Genomic DNA, 17,255 nt, shown 5'->3' with positions numbered 1-17,255 from the left:
TGTCTGTCAGCAATTAACACTCTTAATAAATACATCTCCTTAAGGTTAGTAAACCCCCCCCCAGGAGCCTATGTGTTCTGTATGGACCAGAAAGGCAAAGAAAGGGCAGCTTTCCTTTCCTGCTCCAAGCGAATATCTCTGTCAAAAAACCTGTGAATTCCACTCCTCTAACTCGTCTATATAAGAAAAAAAAAAAGTTAACAGTCTCAGAAATTACATTGCTCCATGTGATAAAAAATGCTATCAACCATTACTGAGTAAATTATATCAAATTTAAACTGTTAGTTATTATAAGATTCTCAAAAGATCAATAAAAAAATCATAATAAAATGTTATGAAATGCTCCCATGAGGAGACAATATATTACAGCAAAAATGAAACTACTGTAGAAGCAACATACTGGTTTGCAGTGAAACTGCCCAGTGCAATGTCCAAAAAAGTAAATACCAACACTTACAAGTTTATTCTAAAAGAATAGCTTTCCCTAGACTTAATGGTGTTAAAAGCACAGTGTGTCCATGTCTGCATATTCCTGTTGGTGTCATATGTCTGTATATCCCACTGTGCACATGATATTTGCACTATAAAGTTACCAAACAGCTTTAAAAAGTCATCCATTATCTGCATACAAAAGTTTTACCTCCTGAACTGATCCAAATCTCTATCACATAGCCTCAGAGAACCATCTTCTGTAATACTACTAAAAAAATCAACAATCCACTCCACCCTCAAACCTCACTCTTAACTATGACAACATTTTGTCTTCTTAACATATAAATACACATTATGGGTTTACACAGATCTTGTGGGTCAGTAATTAGTTGCTCTCTACAGAAAATGACACAAATTCTAGGTCCTGTAACCTATCAAGCTAGAAATTAGAATAGTACTCCGATGGAAATGGAAATACCTTCTCCACAAGCTCTAGAAAAAGCTTAACACACACTTTGATACTGTTATACTTTGTTTAGCACAGTCATTTTGCATTTCATTTAGAAAATGTCAGGTATACACAATTTGGGTCAGTACAGATAAAATAGATGGGGAAAAGAAATCAGATATAGTGATGATAAAAAAAAATAATTTCTGAAACAATGATACTGTAAAATAGTTAGTTCTTATTTTGTACAATGTGTGGTTTATTTATTCAATAAACAAAGTAAGCATTTTAGCAACTAATGCAAAGCTGAAACTCTTCTTCAAAGTTAACTGGCAATCCAGATGTGCACCAAGACATCTCCAGTTGACTTCTACAGCCATCAGAGAAAAACTGAATATAATAGGGCTCAGCTTTGTAACTCTTAGAGGGAAACCAGATGCTTTTATGTGTTACAGCAGTGAAAGGGGAACTGGAGGAAGGAAATGAAGAGACAAGGCACAAAGCCAAGAAAACTCCTTAGCAGCCAGTGCTAAGAATTGAAATCATATCAGAAATGTTAAAACTGCCACAAACATGGACAGAATGGGAATGCCTGGGTGTGGAAGCACCAGAATAAAAAGGACAGAGAAGGGCTGTAAGCATGGCAGATGTCCCTGGCATACAGGTCAGCAGATGTAGGATCCAGGACACAGCTGCCTGAGGATTGTCACCAAGCACATATCAGATGACAAACAACAGTGAGACAGTCCTGACAGCTTGCCAGGGTGGGACAGGATGAAGAGGCCAATCACCCTCAGCTCCTGGAGTGTGCAAAAAAGCACAACTGAAACCAGCATAGAGTCACCTAACTAAAAACAACCAGGAAACACGACAAGGGCCTGATAGGCAGCATCCTTTATTCTGTGTCATCCTAAGGAACCCTGCTCAGACCTCCCAAATAGTGCCAGGATGCTGGAGAGACTACTTGGCACATGTGAAAGAGTGACTTTGAAAGTGCATCTGAAACTTCTTTTGTTTAAAAGTAATGTAACCTTTTCCTCCTGAAATGTTTCACCTTATTTAAGCTTTGGTACAATGTTGCTACAGTGTTGTAGCACTATTTCCAAAGGGACCAAGAATCAAGTCAAAAACCCCAAACCCCTCACAAAAAACCCCCACAAAATAAACAAATACATAAATCCCCCAAGAACAACAATAAACAAAAACCCCAAACCCACAACAAGCCAAAACAAACAAAAAGAAAACCCCAACAACAAAAAAACCCCAACAAACTAAACAAAAAACCAAACAACACCCTAACAACTTTATTAGAAACCATTATGGGATTAAATTGTAGCTGAAGAATGAGCTCTCTGGTAGCCAGTGCTATATACTTAAGTCTTTCTAGTCAAGGCCAGCAAGACAGATCTCAACGCTAATCAAACATCTGAGATCCAGGAACTCATCTCTTCAGAAGGCCAAGCCATGATCACTTGAGATGAGGCTGAGTGCTTAAGGCCAATTCAGAACATGGGAGTTTGGATCCCTCAATTCTTAGTAGTCTACTTAAGGACATCAAAGAAAGCTTCAGAGTTCCTAAACTTGAATCTCCAAATTCAAACTCAGCTTTTCTACCCAGAGCCACTGGACAGTCACATACAGAGGTTACACAAAAAAACCGCTCCCAAACCCGAGGCATTTCCCCATAGAAATGAACCACATCAATACAACGGACAATTATTTAGACCTGCTCTCAGGCTTCAGCGATTTTTTACAATTTCACATTCCCACTTACACATGCACAACATTTCATTATGACTAAGCTTCCCGGTGTAAATTTTTGTGAGGAACTATGTTGAGGCTTCAAATACATGCAACTGGTTTTATGAACCAGTGATTCTACTTAGAAGGTGTCAGAATAAAGAATATTTCAGCTGACCTACGGAGAGCAGGCGCCACATGACAGCAGGGGTGGCGAAGCAGGCGAACACATCGTCCGTGCAGGCAAAGTGGGTGAGGTGGGGGAAGGTCACGGACTGGCCCCGGCACTGGCCCCACATGTACACCTGGCCACTCTGCGTCTTGGCCGCCGACGTGTGCGCAGAGTGGCAGGCGGCGATCTCGATAACTCTGAGTTTACAAGGGAAACAAACAAAAGGAAAAAAGCAAGTCACTCCCATCAAGAACAAAATGCAGTGAATAAGCTCACTGCCTCCTGTCTCTCTCTAGTGCAAGACATACTTTTAAGTATGCATGCGAGCAGGAATGCTTTCTGGTCATACACAGCAAAATTATAAGGGCTGGCAGCGTTTCTGCAAACGGCATGCACTCCAAGTTTCTCTTTGGAAAAGCATCTCGGGAGCCAGCAGCCAGTGTTGCAGCAGAGCCCTGTATCTGCTACACCACGTGCTCTGCTGACCCCTCGGCTCTCTCAAGCAAAGCTATCATGAGTTTCTAGTCTCTGAATGTCCTTGGTGGTGCTGGGCAGTGAAATGAGTGGCTGTATTAAGCTGTAGAGAACAAATACTTGGAGAAGATGAAGAAAAAAATGAGGCGGCATTAAAAAAAAAAAATTGCATTTTGGCTTATAATTGAAAGATAATTGAAGCATTTTTTCTGTTTGCTTATTGGTAACAGTTATAAACCAACAAGTTAAACATATTTCTTACTCATATAATTATTATTATGCTTAAAGGACTTCCACTTTGAAAATTAAAATTTAGAGCAAAACAGCACTTAAATCTGTTTCTAAGTGTCTTTTAGCTAGGCTATGTCTCTAATCCTGAGGTTGATTTAGGACTTCAAAACTCCCACTGTGTACAGCATTACACAATCCACTGTTTTGCAGTCTGAACTACTGCTTGTTTACTTGTGTTCTCAGCTGCCTGGGGATAATGGCAGGGAAACAACTTGTTTAAAGCTGTATGCACAAATCTTGCAGGCTTTAGTGAGGCAGTATTTTCACTGACACCAAGAATTTATATTCTGACCAACAAAAGGCAGAGGCAGCATGCAACATTAAGAATTGTATAAAATTTTTATTGTAACATTTTAACGGTGGCTAAACTGCCTGGGAAAAAAAAATTAGTAACATTTGAAGCAAAACCACAAAGAAATAGCAACATTCAAGATCAGGCCGTGTGTCATCACGAAAGCAGTGATGCCACTCCCTCACAATGATTTACCCAGACACAGGGTTGAGACAGATATCCCACTTTCCTTCTTATTCAAAACAGGAGCCCAAAATCAAGATTTCTGACCATATACATACATGACTTTAAAACAGCAACAGAAATAACTGCCTCGCTATCTCTCAAGGACCTAGAGGAAAATATTTAAAATTTGCAAAAATTGAAGCTTAATTTTTAGGCAACAATATCAAGGAAGAACTCCTCCCTTTCTCTCTCTCCTGGGTTATGAGCCAGATTTAATAGCAGAAATAACACAAATTGCAGATGTCCACCCTTCACGTTTTCTGAGTACACTTCTTGTCAAAAGTAGCATATTAAAATACAATTTCTATTCACAGACAATAAAGCCTTTATTGTTGATTTCAAGCAATGAAACTACACCACTGGAGGGAAACTGCAATTAAGGCCTGTAAAGTACAGTGTGAGCCGAAGCAGAAAATAGCATATTCAGGCTCAGAATATTCAGTTTTTCTTTCACAGGGATGGTTATAGGGTTGATTCAAGCACTCTCTGTGAAAATTCTGTTCACATTTAGCAGATAAACTACTGCAAAAAATTATAGGCTCCTTCTCCTCCCCAAAAAGTAGATTAAAAATACCATAATTTTATGTAGCTCTTCTGTGAGTATGTCAACCAATGTCTGATTTCAGGACTGTAAGTATTACCTGTCCTTATCCACAATAACTGTTGTAGGGTAAGACTGGTTACTTTTATTCCCAGTACCTAACTGGCCATATGAATTGGCTCCCCAGGCATATATCTGACCTTCATCTGTTAGCACTAATGTATGTGCATAGCCACAGGCAACCTGCAAGAAATAATAAAAAGAAGAAAATCTCATTTTTATGTAATAATAAATTAATACAGATAGATGCATCTTATGCTATAGGTTAATGCCATTGATTCTATACTAGTGTAAAAATTACAAATACTGGTAAGTTTGTTAAAAATGGAAGGAAAATAGATGAGGTGACTTTGGGGAAAAGAATTTATCAATGGGAAACCCTGACAGAACGTCTCAAGAGCAGAGCAAAAAGAATAGCTGGAAATTGAGAAAGAAGGAAAGCTATATGACAAATTTGAACAATACGGAGAAAATTGAAGATTGTCTGTCTTGCATTGACCTTGCTCCATTGGCAACTGCTCCAATATGAACAGCTTTACCAGTGGAAAAACAGCTAAGGCCTCCCTGTCTGATCCCCTCATCCTTGACTGACAGCCACACAAAACTGCCCCGTCTCTCTGCCAGTTCCAGTGCTCAGAGAGATCTCCTGTGCTAACTCTCATACCTGGAAGTGCTCTAGGCCAGGTTAGTGGAAGGTGTCCCTGTCCATGGCAGGGGGTGGAACTGGATGGTTTGTGGGGTGCTGTTCAACCCAGACTACTCTGTGATTCTCTAAACTTACACCACTGAAAGAAAGCTCTCACAGTACAGTTTGAAAACCACACAAGATAAGCAACAAGAACAATCAGCTAGGACAGAGAGGGAAGAGACAAAACTCTCCATTCTGATGGTAGCACACAACTGTATTAACTCATAACCTCCGGTGGAAACCCCTTCGGGCCTGCTGAGCTGCCTCCTCACATCCAATTGTTCCAAAAATCCACTTCATATATGCAGCACATGCCCCACATACAGAGGCAACACTACCAGCAACAGTCTTGCTCTGCAGGAGTTAATGTAACTTAGTAGAGACAGACTGCTTCCAAAAACCAATTTACATTGTTCACCTATCTTTATATATGGTCTGCAATGATACACCAAAAACACATATACTCCACTGACATCCATGAAGCATGTGATGTACTTGAAATGAAATAAACCATCAAGTTATTTACTGAGTGGAGATCTACAATATGGTATTAATCAATATCAAGCAAATGAAGTGGATGGAAATAGAATCTAAGCCAAACTTACTGGAGCATTCACTCTCTAAATACAAGAATAAATACAAGGGAACATAATACTCATTTTATTATGTTACTACCCAACAGTAGTTGCTACCAAAAAAAGCTACTGTCTACATCCTAGGCCCTGAATGCAAAATTATATCATTAAAGGAGTTTCTTTTAAAAGACTTAAAAAATCCATAGCTTTCCTGAGTAAATGCAATAAATAGAATCCAAAGTTCAAAATGCTCTTGCAAATTTTCATTAGGTTACAAAACTGATGGTTTCTAACAGCTTGTATCATTTTCCCGACAGTATCCTCTATTTTGCATGAATCAATTAAAAACTATCAGTATCAGTCCCACAGTCACTTGAAATATTTATTATTAGCCAAAAGAAGTTACCAGTTTTCTAGTTACACTGGTGGCAGCCCTGCTATTTGGTAAAGTGCAATAGCCTCCAAAGATGGAGATTAACTGTGGAATCATCCCAAATGTCAGCCAAAGGTAGTGGGAGGCAATTTATTCAGACTCTAAACACCAGTAAGTCACTGTGGCTGGAGTACAGTTCTAAACTGAAATTCAGCCTGCAAGACAGACAAAATGCTAAACTGTAGCATTTTTCCAGAAAAAAAAGGGCAGGGGTTAATGAGGAATGGAATATCCCAGAAAGACTCTGTTATTTAGCAAAATAACAGAAATATTTTTAAAATTAACTTTCACAGGGAAAAAAAAAAGAACAAAATAAAACAAACATTTCTAATAATTTAGTCTTCTTTAAGTAAAATCCTGACCTCACTGAAGTCAATGGTAAAAGTCCCACTGAACTCCACAGGGTCACAGTTTCTCCCCTGCTGTCAGAGGTCCACTTTAGGACACACGCTTTTTATTGTGATGTCACTTTAACCAAGCCTCACTATCTCCTTCAAAGGCAGCACGTGCTGCCTACAGGACTCTTGCAGAGGTTCCTGGAGGGTTTGGGGAGGAGCAGCACAGACGTACCCGCTGCACACGAATGCCCTGCAGGGCTGCGATCCGGCACGGCGTGGGCTGGTTGCCACTGCTGCCCAGCCCCAGCTGGCCATTCCCATTGTACCCCCAGACATAGACCTTGAAACAGAGACAAGGACTTTTAGCTGTTTGCTACTATTCACTTCCTTTTTAAATTTGTTTTAGGTAAGCACAAACATATTCACACATATACCTATCTACATAAACACATATACACACACATGTTTTTCTTTAAAATGCCAGTTACGTGCTCATCTAGAATTCTTAACTTCCACATTCATACTCTTTAGGAGCTAAATTATAGGACTACAATATTTTAATATGAAGAACAGAAAATCAGTGATTCATATCTTGCCAGCACAGAGTAAATCCAGCATAATACTTCCCATTTCCAAAGAGCTGATTTCTCATTCCAAAATCTTCTAACATAAAACACGCTAGAACAAGTATAAAATGGAAGCTATGCACAACAGTTTGAGCAGACAGCTTTATGCCAAACATAAGAAAAAGGGAAAACACTGGGCTCTGATAATTTCAGTGACATGTTTTACTGCAGTCAATAGCTACTCAGTTCTAAACTCGTGTTTGGAGAAATAGAGCTAGCAAGATGTATACTGCCCAATATCCTCAGCTTATATAAACAAAATCAAGAACTCTACAACCTCCTTGTATTTTTGCAGAGAGGATAAAAAAGTATGAGAGACATTCAAGAGGTACTCCAGTACAACAAATATATACAACATACTTCTGTTTTCTCTTAAGATGTGTGAATATGAGCACTAAAAATCAAAATATCATTGAGTGATTATTCTCACATTCACTGATGATTCTCACACGCAATACTTCAGATTTCAGTATAGACAATATTTATTTGTCTATGAATGCTAAAGACAGCAGTGGTATAATAACAAAGGTTTTTATGAGCAGTAGAAGCAGCTAAACCTGAGGGAGTCTGGAAATGTAAACTTCCTTTCTGAATAATAGCTCATTACTACCAGGTTTGAAACTATCTACACGCTATTATATGAAGTAAAATTCAGTCCAAATATTCACTTGAAATTTCTTACCTCTCCATTTTCCACCACAGCCATAGAGCACATCTGTCCACAAGCTATATTAACAACTATTTTATTTTGTAGGCAGCTGGTAACCCTTCGAGGAATTGGCTGATTTGCTGTTGAACCAGATCCAACCTGGCCCGAGTTATTATAACCCCATGTGTATACCTGTTGCAAAAGAATTGTCATCAAAGATGGCTTTAATACACAGTTCAACGTATATATTCAAGAGAGGAATTTATTTTTATGCATAAAAATTTTTCCTATTTATGCAAAAGTGGGTATATTGTTTTAGAGACCTAGGAAGACACATAGGTTTACAACTGAACCATTTCTAACAAAAATATCAGTATTTATATATTCCGTTCTTTTATGTTCCTCCACTCGAAGGTAAGAGGAAACATGACGGCTGCAGTTAATGCTGGAAGAACCCATTGCTACTTTTCCAGAACCCGAACTAGAATAGCTAAGTTGCACAAATGGCACCTCAAGGCAAATTCCAGGAAACTTTTTATTTTGGCAGGTAGAATTCCTTACAGTGAATTTGATTTACATTAACATCAGCTTTAATGCCATTAAGCATTTAAAGTAGAGTATAGCATAGGAAGGAACTGGCTGCATAACTTGTTGTTACAAGCAGATGTGGCACAAAATCAGTGTTCTGCACAGACTTCAAAACAGCTACACCCTCACAAGTTTCAATTTTTTGGAAACATTTGTGTTACATCAGCACTGTGAGGATTGCAAGAAGCAAAGTCTAACGCTATAGGGTGCAGAGTGTTTCCCTGTTTCTCCCATACGTGAGTTTCATTAAGAGAAAAGAGATATTGGGTCCCACTATACTCACTTCTCCATCAGAGGTTAACACCATAGAATGGTGAGAGCCACAGGCAACCTCAATGACTTTCTTGTTCACCAAGTTAGTAGAGACTTGACAGGGAACAAAACCATGATTTGTGGTACCATTGCCCAGCTGACTATAAGCATTATGACCCCACGTGTACACTTCTCCTTCTACAAGAAAAATGAAAAGAGCCGGTTGAAAAAAATCTCAACTTTTCCAATGAGTACACAACATAAAATTACAAACTAAAAAGTCAAATTCAATAACAATATGCATACTTAAGCGTATAAATACATATATGACCTATGGGGCTGTTCAGCCCATGGATGTACCAATGCTACCTGGCTCACATAGTGTTGACCACAAATCCAAAAGGATAGTATCACCATAATCATAGTAAAGGAGAATACACTGCTGCAAGAAAAGGGATGGTGTCATACAAAAGAGAAAAGGATGAAATGACAGCCAGAGTCCCTATTTCAATTTCTTTGTTACTGACAGTCAATCAGAATTTCTTGTCTAAGGCTGGCACTGTTTCCCACTTAGTAAAATTCAAACAATAAGCTTTCATTCCCTTACAATATGCATATTTCCCAAGAAGGGTTCACTCAGAACGACAAAGGGAAAATATGCTACATGAAACCAATACTTCTCTATAATAAATGGTTAAATTTAATTACTTTATCCTGTCAAAAGTAAACAACATTTTCCTCAGTTCACCAACATGTGAATGTAAATTTCAGTAAACATGTGAAACATACAGCACAGAAACATGTAGCAAAGTGGAAATTACAATAATTAACACAACAATGGTGTAACATATAACAGTCCCCTAAAAGTTGAGTTTAAAAAGGCTGTGCTGAAGAAATGCTATTAATGCAAATGGAGTTATGAGTAAAAATCATCAAGTATCAGTTCTGGACATGCTCTTTGGCAGTACTTCATCAGGCTAAGGAGCATGAGTGTGTCAGTGGGATGTGCCAGAAACAAAGCTCAGAGGAATACAGATGCATACATACAAAAAGCAAGCAGAATGGTCTGCCATGAAGATTGGAGAAAATGATGGAACACAACTGAATGTAAAAGAACACATTTACAACCTAATTCCCCGCACCTACTTTTAGTCATAATCTACAATACTGATAAACATTTCCTCTCATTAACAGAACAAGTGTGAATATCATCAATTAGGCTCTAACAGAACCTCACTGGGAACATAATGTTAATAATTTTTCCTCAAGAGTAACATACTTAATTACGAACATAAAAGCCACTACCACAATGCAGATAATAGAGTGTCACTGCAGGAAGCATGAAGGCTGGGAGACAACATAATGGATTTTTAAAGCACATCCAAAAGTAGGTACTGGAGGGAAAAGATGCATTTTAGCTGAAGGACAGTGCTGGCACAAGAACACAGGGGCATAATGCAGCCACTAATGCATTTCAAGAGCAATCAGAAGTTTCAAACTTAACTGAGAAGTGAAAGGAAAAACCCTTCTAAAAGTAGTAACAAGATCAAAATAGGGCTTGGAAAACTTCTGAAAATAAGCCAGCTGACATGCCATATTTGCAAATTAAAATACTCTTGACTTAACAGTCCAGAATATTGAACTCTCTTATGTTACCAGCCCAGACCTTTCACACCTGCTGGATGAATTAAAGTGAACTCTCTGAAAAAGCAATATTCAGATCATACTTTACCTTCTGTAGCAAGAACAACGTGAGGGCCACTTCCATAACTTAGGCAGGCTATCTTTTTGCCACACAGGGAATCTAACCTCCTTGGCTCTATAGTGCTCTGCATGTCTCCTGTTCCCAAACAGCCACTGCAGTTCATGCCAAGCACAAAAACCTGTTATAAAAGAATCATACTCATAATTTAGGTTGCAAAGGAGAACCTCCTCCAAAGGTCAACTAGTCCACCCTCATGCTCAACAAAGATCTAAACAGATCAGTTGACTCAAGGCCATGTCCAAAAGATTCTTGAACACGTCCAAGGAAAACAAATCTCACAACTGCTTCAGGATTTAACCCCTCTTATGGCAATTTTTTCCTAGCACTGAATCAGAACTTCCCGTCTTGCAGTTTGTGTCCACTGCTTCTCATCCTGCCACTATGCACTTGCAATAAATGTCTAACTCCATCTTCTCTTTGTTCTTTCATTGTGGTGGGAAGCCTTAAATTTAAACTGAAAATGTTTCAGTAGCAAACAAAACAATCAGACATTTTTGCATGCAACTTTCTCTAGCTGTACTATTATACTACTGGGCCTTCAGAAAAACATGATAAATAACTGATTAAACATGTCATGTTCATACACACTCTTGGACAATTACCTCATCATTTTCAGTTGTATACAATACTTCATTACCAGCACTACCAAAGACACAGGCTTGACGAATTAACTTGATCTCTTCTGAGGAACAGAGAGAAAAAATGGGCCATTTCCCAACATCCAGCATCTTCAGGGCTGACAACAGTGTTGCCTCCAAGGCCTGGTATTATAAAAAAATGCTATCAAATACCTGCACAGAGAGAAATATATGCCTTTGCATAGTAAAAAATTAGATAAACACCAGCACCTCCTTTTTCAGTCACAAACCAGTATTTTAATTCTATAACAGTACTTGAAAGGAAGACATTAAATAAACACATAAAATATATAATGATCTAGAAATATAGATATTCATGGAGAAAAGTACCATATAAGAGGTTAGATGGTGAGGCTGCATTTTCATTATATTCATACAACATAAGTGCTGTCTTACAGAATTCAATATACATTGAATTCTGTAAGACAGCATTCCAATATAAAGAGTAAAGTGTATATTCAAACTTTGAAATCTGTGTATTTTCCCTTGATGCTAAAATTGCTGTTAAAATAAGAAACCATAAAAGAAGTCTGCCCAATAATACACTTATCTTTGAGAAATATACATATATGTTTTCATGTATGTATTTTTTCTACCTCCAAATTATACAAAGATGTGAATAAATTCTAGTTTGGAGTCTGAAGCATGTTATATGAGCCATAAGAACATTGCTTTTTCAATTAATATCACTGACTACGAAAAAATATACACAGAACTATACCGAAGATTAGAAAATCAAAACCAAAACCCTAAATCAAAATCAAATTAAGTTCTTTAGACAAATACCAGCTAATCACACATTTCTTTATTATATACTTCTGAGGAGGGGAAAGAAGGATTGGCCATCTTTACAAGAAAAAAGAGTTGAGGTTTTGATCACACCAGTTCTTTCCCCATCTCCTTGCAGCAAACAACTGACCAACTTCAGCCACATTTGCAAGTGAAATGGAAGTAAGATTCTGCTGACACAATCAGCTTGGCAGCAGGCAGCTGGACAAACAGACATTATGTTATGAAATAAGTCAGTGAGCAAGTAGGTCCAAGCTAATCCTAGCAAAACTGTTCCCTGTGACACACAGCAGGGTTATCAGGGACGAAGGACTGGAATCCATATGGAATCAGTCTTCATTCATCTGCTGTTTGCAGAATAATTTCTTTTATGTCAAGAGGTTACCATTTATTCTACAGAGAATTTTAGACCCTCTTAAGATATCATAATAATAAATACTAAAAGCATCAGAGACTGTTCTTCAAACTGCATCAACAAAACTGCATCCCACTTTTGCTCAAGACTGAAGAAGCCTTGAATTCAAAAGGACAGTCAGGGCATCCTGAATACAGATTCCCTTCTTGGAATAACGCATTGGTTTCTTTATAACGTGGGCTCTAAATTCCAAGTGCTCAGTGGGTCAGAACCCAGTTGGTTTTTCTGTAACCTCGTTCTACAAAGCACTCATGTCCTATCCTCACAATTACAGGATAAAAAAAAACCCCAAAACTGTAGCATTTGTTAACACTAAAATAATATGCTGAAAGAAAAAAATCCCCAAGTACTATAAAAAGCACCCAAGGGAATACTTATGATACTGTTCTTTAAAAAAACCACAAAAACAAAAAAATCCCACCAAAAAAAACCTAACCAAAACTTTATCAGACAAAAAAAAAAATCTATAATCTAAATTCTGTCTCTGGAATTATTAGTTACACTCAACTCAGTAAGAGATATTCTTCCACTTTTCAAGACTTTCTCACCTCACACAGTTCCACATTATATTTTGTTTCAAAAATATGAAAGTCAGTTTCGACTCTTAGCCTACCAATATTTATATCTCATAAGTGATCAGTTCCCTCATTATATTGCACAAAGTCGTGAAAGGCAGACTTAGACATGAATCTCAGATGTTATATGAATACATTGTTCTTCTAATATTTTGTGGATGACTTAAGCAAGATTTCTTCAGCTAGTATCATTTCTTCTATCTATAGCTTTGGTTTTTTGTCTACCTTGAAAAGTACTTGCACGTACTAAGCTACTGGTAAATGGAACCTTTTGAGCAGAGCAGTACAGAATTCCCAATACAAATCAACACTCTGACCTTGGCACTGACTCCTTGAGGAGGAGGTTCATCCTCCATATGGATTTGTGCTTGTGTCACCCTGCAGAGAGAGAACTGTGGTTAAAATCATCATATCATATTGCTGCAACAATACTTTCTGAAACTATGCCCACTTAATATTCAGCTAGAACTATCTTCTTCTGTGGAGTGAGAAAAGAAGAAATGCAAAGCTCTCTCAGTTTTGCTTTTATATACAACTGTACTGTGATCAGTTAGGCAGACTCTGCTCTTCTGTGTTCTTACCTAAAATATTCATTCTTGGACAAAAGATTGTTTTAAACAAGTAGGAAAATTAATCAGATTTTGATCGGAAAGAGAGATATGAGCACCATACTCCAATGCCTTTTCATTGCAGTAAAAATAAATTGAGAACCTTCCTGACATAATGCTTTAAGACATTTCTTTCAGCAAAGAAAAAGCACACAGCTCAGAGAATCCAATTTCTGGCTTAAGCCTTCAAATGCAATTATTCCAGTTCCATTCTGAAGCCAATGTTAGAAAAACATTTGTGTCTTTTCAGGTTTACTGAGAGCTGCTAAAAATTTCATTCTGCTTCAGAAAATATTGTCAAACCTGTAAATTACCTGTATAATTTCGGTGACATACATTATCAACTGAAACAGATTTTCAGACCAGATGCTTCTTCACAAATATGCACAACTCTACTATCCTAAAATTATTTCCTACCATAAAGCCACGTAACTCTGCAGGAAAACTACAAAAACGAGAAGCAGCTCTGAAGCTGTACAAGCCTCTTTCACTGAACAATGATGAAAGTTGTGCACATCATTTTCTTTGAGATACATTGGTTCAGACATAGCTAAAAATATGTTTACTTCTCACATAAAACTACATATCTCTAAAATTCTGACTATAGGCAGAATAACATTCAACAAACAAGTTACCATTTTACTGAGTTAATTTTCAGAGTAATACCACATTAAAACAAGTATCAAATGTGACTGCATAAAACTACCTAACTTACTGCTAGACACATCTCTTATGTAAGACTTCATGCCATAAAACCTAATCCGATTACATAAAATAGATTAAATTAATATGAGTTAAGTATTATGTATGTTAATGATTCAACATGCAATCTACTGAATAAACAAGAATTATTTTCATGCAACAAAAGAAAAACCTGAACAACTGCTGCAGCTCGACCATACTGAATATGCACAATTGTTAAGCATAAGCTTCAATAAAACTCATAAACCTACACACACAGAGTGTATTTTATACACCTAGTTTGAGACATTGAATGAAGAATTCAGCTCATGTGGGAAAATTCACGGTGACTTTGAGCTTAAGGCTCAAACACACAACCAAACTGAAAACAACTGGTAGCTAAGCTATATTCCCTTCAACTAGAACAGACTAAAGGGCTGACTCAGCTGCCTACACATCAATACTGGTATTTGAGATGACCTTGGGGATCCCTGACACCAAACGGTGCTGGCAGATATGATACAGGACCCATGGGATATCCACGTATCCATGCCAAGCTGGAGCAGCAGCCAAGAGCTAAATGGCACCAGACAGTTCTGCCTGTGCAGCTGAGCAGAGCCCTGAATAAGCACACACAGCCATTTACCAAACTTTACACTTTCAGGGAGATGTGGGAACTTGCTGAGCTCTTGTGGTTAAGCGATTTCTTATTTTCTTCAACATACTTGTTCAAACAAGAATGCAACCAGTTGATTTTGTGTACATTATCTCTATTTAAAGAAGAAACAAATCCCCAAATCAAGACCTTTGCCTGTGCTACTGAACTGTTCTGAAGCATTTAATTTCAAGTATGCCAGTAGTCCTACTGTGAAGCTGATTATTGAGGCCATCCAAAATTTTGCAGCATCAATTTCCAGCACTCCATAGCAATGCTGACATATGTTACTCACTTCTTGACCATCCTTAGCCTACACTCAGACCCCAAGGGAAAAATTATTAACTGAATTTTCTAGCTTAAACAAATGTAGAATTCCGTATTTCTTTCCTCGAGCTATTTGATACAAAACTGCTACCCATGATTGTTCAGGTTCTAGTATTTCACTTCAACTGCATCTGTGCCGACAAAAGCACAGTTTCACATAAAAAGCAGTTTTGTTAGTATAAAGATACATTACAATCTAACCACCTCAGTTAACTAATAAAAAGTGCTCCACTTCATTTCTTTCCAGACTCCCGACAGTTTTGCCTTGATTTTTCAATAACAAAGATCAGTTACATGTCCTCACAACTCAAAAGTTAGAACATGTTTAACTTAAATATAACTTTAAGAAAATTACCCTGCAACTTCATTTTCAGTTTGTTCTGCAAACATAGACACCTTGTTTCTGAGCAACCCCACAGGAGTACACAGGATGATTCAAATCATGCCAGTTTATTCTTTCATTCAAATTCATCTCTTCTAATAAAAGTACATATTGAGTGCCACATAATTGTATCTGCACAGTCGTTCTTTCTAAAAACCTGTAATTGAATTAAGAGTATATATTCACCCGAGGATCCCAAAAATAAAGACAGACAAATTTGAGCCTGTTTAAGAACCATTCTTGTCCGTATACTTTTAACATATTAGCAATGATTCATATTTGCCTACTTGCAAGAATTTTCCTCCAGAAAAATAACCATTGTCAATGCCATCAAGTAAAGAAAAAACAGTATTCTCATCAAAAAATAAAATACAAAAACCTGCATATTTGAGTAAATCAGGTACAGGAGAAAAATATATCCTAGCTATTTCAGACAAGTTACTGGCTTTGTTTGTCTACTAAATCTTATAATATGTACATAACTGCTAAAAGCCCTTACTTTTAAATATCTAGCCACTACATTTTTTGAAAATTCAATACTTAAGAAAGTGAAAGGGTAAAAAGAAGTATTTCTCATGCATGAAAACTTTTTATAATTTTCAGTAGCTTTGTTTCCCCCAAAAAATTCCAAAGTGCAGTTATAAAGGAGAAAACATCACTACTCTAAATATCCATTTCTTGAGGACGTGCACTGCTTTTTGATACAAAAATATTTATATTAAACTTCCACAAATCTCTTATCTGTAATCCAAGTTCAATTAAGAATCTGAACAGCATACCCTGGCAGTCTGAGTTTAGGTCTTGGAAACGAAAAGTTCTGACCCTTGCTTTGGTCCAGCCACCCTAGATCTTCGGGTTAGACACATATATTTCTGCAGTACACATAACATTGAGTTAAAGAACATAAATACTAATTCTAGTAGCCAAGCTTCATTAGCAGTCCAAGACCATTTAACCCTAAATATTTAAACAGGTTCACTGACTCATTTGAACGTAAACATTCTTGTAGCTTCTCTCTCTAGGAACTTGGCAAGCAAACAAAAATTTTTAGAACTCCACTTAGTATTTCCTCCCACTTAACTTGAGCATTTATGAATCTCATCTGCTGATTCAAAGGTCTGTCTGCAGCTTCTTCCCCAAGGACTCTAACCATAGGCTTAGGAAAGATTACAAGAAAATGTCACAGAGAAAAGGGACTCGATGAGACTTAGAAAAGGAACCTAACCTTCTCTAATATTCCTGATTTCTCAGCAGTCTCCCACCAGAGTAGTCATTACATGGTGCTAACTCGTCCAAGCAACTTTGCAGGAGAGATCAGATCAGCATATTGCCAACATGTACTCCTATTGGACAGGTCACATTCCTTTCTAGGAAGACTATTTTCAAAATTATCTTCCTTCTTCATGTACAGTGAAATGCCAATACTACACCCACTGCTGACAATATATTGACAGCACTCAGCTTATCATTCATTCTTCTACTGATGTGGCATTTTCCATTACCAAGAAATTGCTGATCCTGACAAATAGTGAGTGGTTGTTTTTATAACTCTAACTGAATCATAATCTTCTTCCTTTCTTGCTTCATGACACCAGA

The 17,255-nt window shown here is 37.5% G+C and overlaps 1 protein-coding gene across 2 annotated transcripts in view; it reads right to left on the bottom strand.

The window, feature by feature from the left end:
• The window catches only part of RCBTB2 (RCC1 and BTB domain containing protein 2), a 43,703-nt gene that overhangs the window by 10,196 nt on the left and 16,252 nt on the right, over window positions 1–17,255 (bottom strand). For both annotated transcript variants that reach the window (XM_014868818.2, XM_014868817.2), the window contains exons 2-9: window positions 13,324–13,384; window positions 11,192–11,350; window positions 10,557–10,707; window positions 8,856–9,022; window positions 8,018–8,176; window positions 6,942–7,049; window positions 4,716–4,858; window positions 2,799–2,989 (exon numbers count right to left, since the gene is read on the bottom strand). In XM_014868818.2, the coding sequence (XP_014724304.1) occupies window positions 2,799–2,989; window positions 4,716–4,858; window positions 6,942–7,049; window positions 8,018–8,176; window positions 8,856–9,022; window positions 10,557–10,707; window positions 11,192–11,350; window positions 13,324–13,362 (1,117 nt within the window). In that variant the 5' untranslated portion in view covers window positions 13,363–13,384. The remainder of the gene's footprint in view (window positions 1–2,798; window positions 2,990–4,715; window positions 4,859–6,941; window positions 7,050–8,017; window positions 8,177–8,855; window positions 9,023–10,556; window positions 10,708–11,191; window positions 11,351–13,323; window positions 13,385–17,255) is intronic.

Source organism: Sturnus vulgaris, chromosome 2 (genome assembly GCF_052056855.1).
Source record: "Sturnus vulgaris isolate bStuVul1 chromosome 2, bStuVul1.hap1, whole genome shotgun sequence".
Taxonomy (NCBI): Eukaryota; Metazoa; Chordata; class Aves; order Passeriformes; family Sturnidae; genus Sturnus; species Sturnus vulgaris.
The sequence above is the reverse complement of the archived record's forward strand: the minus strand, read 5'-3'. Positions and strand labels throughout refer to the sequence as shown.